Raw genomic sequence first — 5,708 nt, forward strand, 5'->3', positions numbered from 1 at the left:
TAGCCTCTAACAATTCTCAACATTTGGATTTTAAAAGCAACTTTCTAGCCTTAATTACAATTTCACAATAATGCTTTAAATTTTCTATCAAATGAATAAGCTTATGTATTAAGATGCCATCCCTTTTTGGAATTATTTCAGTATAATTAAGAAGAATCTTTTAAACACAAAATACTTGTTAGTAAAGTAGTCATTTATGCAGTCTTCTTCTGGTGAGGATGTCGAGCTTTTTTAACCTTCAGAACCTTCCTGTTTTTTTGAGATTTTTTCCATTTCCTCTGCTTTTTCTTTTGGCTGACCTGTGAGGAGAGGAAAAAAAAGGGTAAAGTTTTTTTACCTTACCGTTTTTCCTTCCTTATATTGTAGTTGGACTCTTGAGGCTGTGGTCTTTCTTTATCTGCAAAACTGTTCAGTTTAAAGATGCTTCCCTCTCCAAGGGGCTGCCTGTGGTTCTCTCTTCCCCAACTCCAACTGTTCTTCTTTTGTCAGTTCTCCTGGCCTCTTCCTACCCTCACTCCAACCTTGCTTATGACCCACCTGCCCCTCTACAACCTACCGAGGTTGGTACCATTACCATCTACTTTTCACATATGAGGAGACTGAGGCTTGGAGAGGGCGACTTACCTGGAGTCGCATGGCTAGGATGTGGCTTAACCATTAGTCCGTCAGACTGCAGACACCAAGCTTCCAGCTATGTATTCTGTGGCCCTCTTCAAACTTAACTTCTTAGCAGGTCACAGAGGATTACTCCTGCTTTGTCCTGGTCTACTTTTCTACCTCAGCACCTTCATTTTGTCCACAAAAATTTCAGCCACGTTACCTAAGGCTGCCTGACCACCACCAACTCTCTTGTGGTGCCGCTTCTTTCCATGCTGCCCTCCTCCTGGTGAGCCACTTGTTCTTCAAGACCCAGATCAAGTGTCACCTGATAGGAAAGTCTTCCTTCACACTTGCTCCCTGCTCCCATCTCTAGCAATTAATTACTAGTTCTTTATAATCTGCAAGGTTCTTGTACAAATCTTTATATTTCTCATATTGTACTCTAATTGTTCATATATTTGCTACAGCCAGAAAGAACCATGTCTTATTACTCTTCTATCCTCAGTATCCACTATTCAATGAAATATATATTTATCATACTGAATGAGAAAAACAACTCCCTACCCTCATGGAACACATATTGTAGTGGGGGAGACAGACAGGTGATATTATAGGCAGGAATACAATTATACCTCAAGGTGATGACACCATTCTAGGAACAAAATAGGAGCATAGTCATATGAATGAAGAATGTATCCTGAAAGGAATTACATAGATTCTTTGTCGTTCAAAATCAATTTCTAAAAGAAAGAAAATTTTGTTTCTCCTTTACACCAACCTGTTTCTCCCATTCTTTAATCAATTTTTTCACATCTGCTGAATCTGGGTTTAGACATGTTTGAATCCCATTCTTCATTGTAGCACTGCCAAGGAAATAGCAACAAGATTTTTCTTTTAATTTTTAATAATTTAAATATTTCACTTTACCCCCACAATTCATTTCCCCAATTAGAATGTTTCTGTGCCCTCAACAATAAGCATCTGAGACTTCCAGGCTTTTTCCCGCCTTCTCATTTTCCAAGGGAGTGAGGGGACTTAGATAAATCTCTAGGATAGCACATAATAGTGAATTTTAAAACATCCACCAGGCATATGCAATGGAAGAAACTTATAGCTAAAGATAATAATGGTTCTGTTGTGCTGGAAATAGCTATTTCTGTATAAGCACAGAAGCAAAATAGAAACCTTGTCAACAAACCTACTTTTTTTTTGCAGGAACAGTGAAAATCAGCATGAATTTTGCTAAATTTCTAATGAAACTGCCTAAAATATAATAAAATGTTTTCTGAAGACAAGATTAACAGAGTGGTTGAACTTTTTAAAATACTTACAGCAGACTCTCCATGAATAATTAAAAAATTTTTTTTAAATTTCTCTCTATAATCTGAGAATCCGAGTAGTCATTCTATATATAATCCTCAATTTAGGTTACAAAAGGCTTAAAATATGCATATCCTTTAACCTAATAATTCTAATTTAGAAAGGTATTATTAATGGGAAAGAATTAAAGAGACAGTATTGTCACAATAACAGTTTGATTTCAATAGCAAAAATTTGGAAATAACTTATACTTATCCATTGGTCATATAGATTATGATGCATTCATATGAAGGAATACAATTTGGCCATTAAAAATGACTTTATTAGAAAAAATGACATAACAGAAGATTTACTGACACATGGAAATGTTCATGGTACAATGTTAATGAAAAGGCAGATTACAAAACAGTATGTAGTGGATGATTTTATTTTTGTATATATACATATATAATGTATATAAATATGTGTATATATATTTTGTATCTATATATGCACACATAAAGTGAATGAGAGATTTGGAAGACAAATGCCAAGTTTTTGTCAGCAGTGGAAGGATTAGAAAGGATTTTTATTTTCTTCTTTTGGTTTATCTGCATTAATCATTTTCTACAATGAACATGTATTAGAGACATAGCATCCTTGCTCCTAATCTCTACCAGAAGTTCCTTGTTTTTTCAGAAGAAAAGAAAGTAGACCAGATTTATGGAGGAGCAACCATCTGAATTTTAAGTGTCTGTATGGCCAAGTATTCCAAGGGTAATATTTATGCTAAATTTAATTTTCTTGCCAGTATGGTGCATGCAAGTTAGATGAGTTTTTACTTACATGATTTCAGTTTTCTCACAAGAAGGGCTTGGGGCAAATTGTTTAAGTTCCTTCAAGGATTTTAAGTGGATCATCCCTTGGCTGGTGTTGATGCAGAAACACCGTCTGTTCCTCCTTATTAGGGCTCCTAAGGGAAAGAAAAAGGATACAACACGTTGGTTTAGGGAAATGTCTCAATTTAGGTGGTCCATCAAAATGACATATTTGACTTAGTCATGATTATCACTATCATTTACTGAGTGTCTGTTAATTATTATGACAAATTTCTGAAGTAGGTTTTATCTCCATTTTATAAAAAAGCTCAGGTTCAGGGAAGTTATGTACATGTAAAGAACAAAGTCATCCATTCAGCTTTTAGAGAGCCAGTACAGGATTTCAGCTCAGGTCTCTCTGAGTCCATTGCTCTTAATCACCATATCTTAACAACCTTAGGAAAAGAGATTTTCACAAAATTTAATAAATGCCCGAGGCAGGCCTGACACCTAGATACCTAATTTATGTGTGTTATATGGACTGCAGTTTCGTAAACTACTCCCAAAGCCATTTATTATCTGATCCTAGTGGAAGGGAGTTGTTGGATTGGATAGAAAGCTCTGCTTATAATAACCAATCATCACAACCATCCTCAGCCTCCCCACTTGCTTGCTTTTCAGTAGTGCTTTAAACTTCTGAAAACTGTTTAAAGTACACTGTCTTCATTCCTTAATTATTTAATTCATTCAACATATATTTACTTAGTGCTTACTATATGCATTGTGTGGTCGGTAGAAAAAGTTTGACTATAAAATTCCCATCTTGTAGTTGAGGAAAACTGAAGTCTAGAAAAGTTCATTAATTTCCCCAAGGTTACAAAGGTAGTTAGTAAACAGGCCTGGGACAGCCTCTCTGATGACTGGATCCTTAATTGGTTAACCACAGACATACTTAGAATGAAATCAGGGTGACAAAATAATTTAGGTGACCGACTCTGTCATCTCATTATCACCCAGTTCAATAAGCATTTATTGAATACTTATTATATGCCAGGAATTCATACACCCAGACTGAGAAGACTTCTGTTTTATTTGGCAGGTCCAAGATAGGAAGTTCGGATAACTGCCTACATCATCAAGAAGCTTTTATGAATGACTCACATCACTTTCTGCTGCATGCAAAACAATCACCTTTATTGGACAAATGAGGAGGCTTTTATAGCAATTCACATCTCTGACTTTAATAACTTAATATAACTCAGAACCCCTTACCTTGAACTCCAATCAGAGTCAGGAAGATGACACCCAAAAGGAGAGGAATACCACTTTTCTTCATGGTGGTGGAATGGTTCTACTGAGTTAACTCATGTATTGGATTTCAAGCTTGAGATTCTTTAGAGAACATGCTCTTAGGAATTGTATTTATTTAGGAAATCCATTTCCCCCCTAAACTCTGATTGGCTGGTGTTAGCTGATAAGCTAAACTGACCACAGACTTAATTGTGCTGGGGGAAACCCTACTCTCAGATCCAAGGGAATTTCTTTCTGCATGTTTTATTTCCATTTCACATAAATGGGTGGTTTATAGTAAGGGATGTGAAACCAGCAACACTAGCAGCCTTTTCAGCACACTTATTGCTACTCTTCTGAGAGAAGAACAGGTTATGTACTGTATATGAATATAATATGATCATACAACAAGGGCTGGAGATGTGGTTTCCAGATGGGAAATATTAAAGTCCACATAAAATTTAAAATGTCCTTACTACTTATAGAATATCCTTCTTTATAATATATGGCTACATTTATCTTTCTTATATTGCCTACCCAACAATGTTAAAAAATCAAAATAAATTGGAAAGCAGCTTAATTTCTTCAGGGATGAGATAGTTTTTGACTGTGGTAAGCCCATTCTGTTTTTTATGTCATCACTGCTATAGATTATATTTTTTAATGGTTAGACTAATATAAAGGATCAGCTGAAAATAGACAAATGGGAGTACATCAAATTGAAAACTTTTATGCATCAAAGAGCAACCCACAGAGTGAAAAAGCAAATTATGGAATGGGAGAAAATAGTTGCAAATCATATATCTGATAAGGAGTTAATATCCAAAATATGTAAGAAACTTCTACAACACAACAGCAACAAAACAAAACAAAACCCAAATAATCTGATTAAAAAATGGGCAAAGACCTAAATAGACATTTCTCTAAAGAAGGTATACAGCCAATAAACCCATGAAAAGATGCCTAATCATTAGGCAAATGCAAATCAAAACTACAATATCACCTCATACCCATCAGGATGCCACTAAACAGAAAATAACAATTGTTGGTGAGGATGTGGAGAAGTTGGAACCCTTGTGCATTGCTGGTGGTAATGGAAAATGATGCAGCCATTATGGAAAACAATATGGATTTTCCTCCAAAAATTAAAAAAAGAATTATCATATCATATGATCTAGCAGTCCCATCTCTGGGAATATATCCAAAAGAATTCAAAGTAGGATCTTGAAGAGGTTTTGCACTCTCATGTTCATCATAGCATTATTCACAGTAGCTAAGAGGTAAAGCAAGCCAAATGTCCATTGACAGATAAATGGACACAGAAAATGTAGTATCTACATACAGTAGAATACTATGTAGTCTTAAAAAAGAAGATGGTAAAAAGCACATAGCATCAAATTTACAATCTTAACCATTTCTAAATGTACAGTCAATAGTATTAAGTATATTCACATTGTACAACAGAACCAACTTTTGTCACATGCTACAACATGGATGAACCTTGAGGATATTACATTGAAATAAGCCAGTCACAGAAGGACAAATATTCAAATGAAGCATCTTAAATCAAATCTTAGAAACAGCAAGTTGAAAGGTACTCCTGGAGGAAAGGGTGAGGTGAAATTAGTCTTTACTGGGTATAGAGTTTCAGTGCTGCAAGATGAAAAAGTTCTAGAGATCTGTTGTACAACACTGTGAATA

At 35.3% G+C, this 5,708-nt stretch overlaps 1 protein-coding gene across 1 annotated transcript; it reads right to left on the reverse strand.

Moving 5' to 3' along the window:
• Positions 1 to 123: 123 nt before the first annotated feature.
• On the reverse strand, positions 124 to 4,112 carry CXCL9 (C-X-C motif chemokine ligand 9). The gene is made up of 4 exons (XM_036927548.2): positions 3,990 to 4,112; positions 2,746 to 2,872; positions 1,379 to 1,463; positions 124 to 299 (listed from the first exon to the last, which is right to left on the reverse strand). The coding sequence occupies exons 1-4, from the start codon at positions 4,051 to 4,053 to the stop codon at positions 195 to 197; spliced, it is 381 nt and encodes a 126-aa protein (XP_036783443.1). The 5' UTR covers positions 4,054 to 4,112; the 3' UTR covers positions 124 to 194.
• Positions 4,113 to 5,708: the final 1,596 nt, after the last annotated feature.

The sequence above is a fragment of the Manis pentadactyla genome, chromosome 5, assembly GCF_030020395.1.
Source record: "Manis pentadactyla isolate mManPen7 chromosome 5, mManPen7.hap1, whole genome shotgun sequence".
NCBI lineage: Eukaryota > Metazoa > Chordata > Mammalia > Pholidota > Manidae > Manis > Manis pentadactyla.

Excerpts from the sequence above, each read along its gene's own strand:
- CXCL9 (XM_036927548.2), bottom strand. The coding sequence starts at position 4,053 with ATGAAGAAAAGTGGTATTCCTCTCCTTTTGGGTGTCATCTTCCTGACT. Across the intron at positions 2,873-3,989 it reads GACTCTGATTGGAGTTCAAG|GAGCCCTAATAAGGAGGAAC; the intron begins GTAAGGGGTTCT and ends TCTTTCCCTTAG. Across the intron at positions 1,464-2,745 it reads TGTGAGAAAACTGAAATCAT|TGCTACAATGAAGAATGGGA; the intron begins GTAAGTAAAAAC and ends TTTCCTTGGCAG.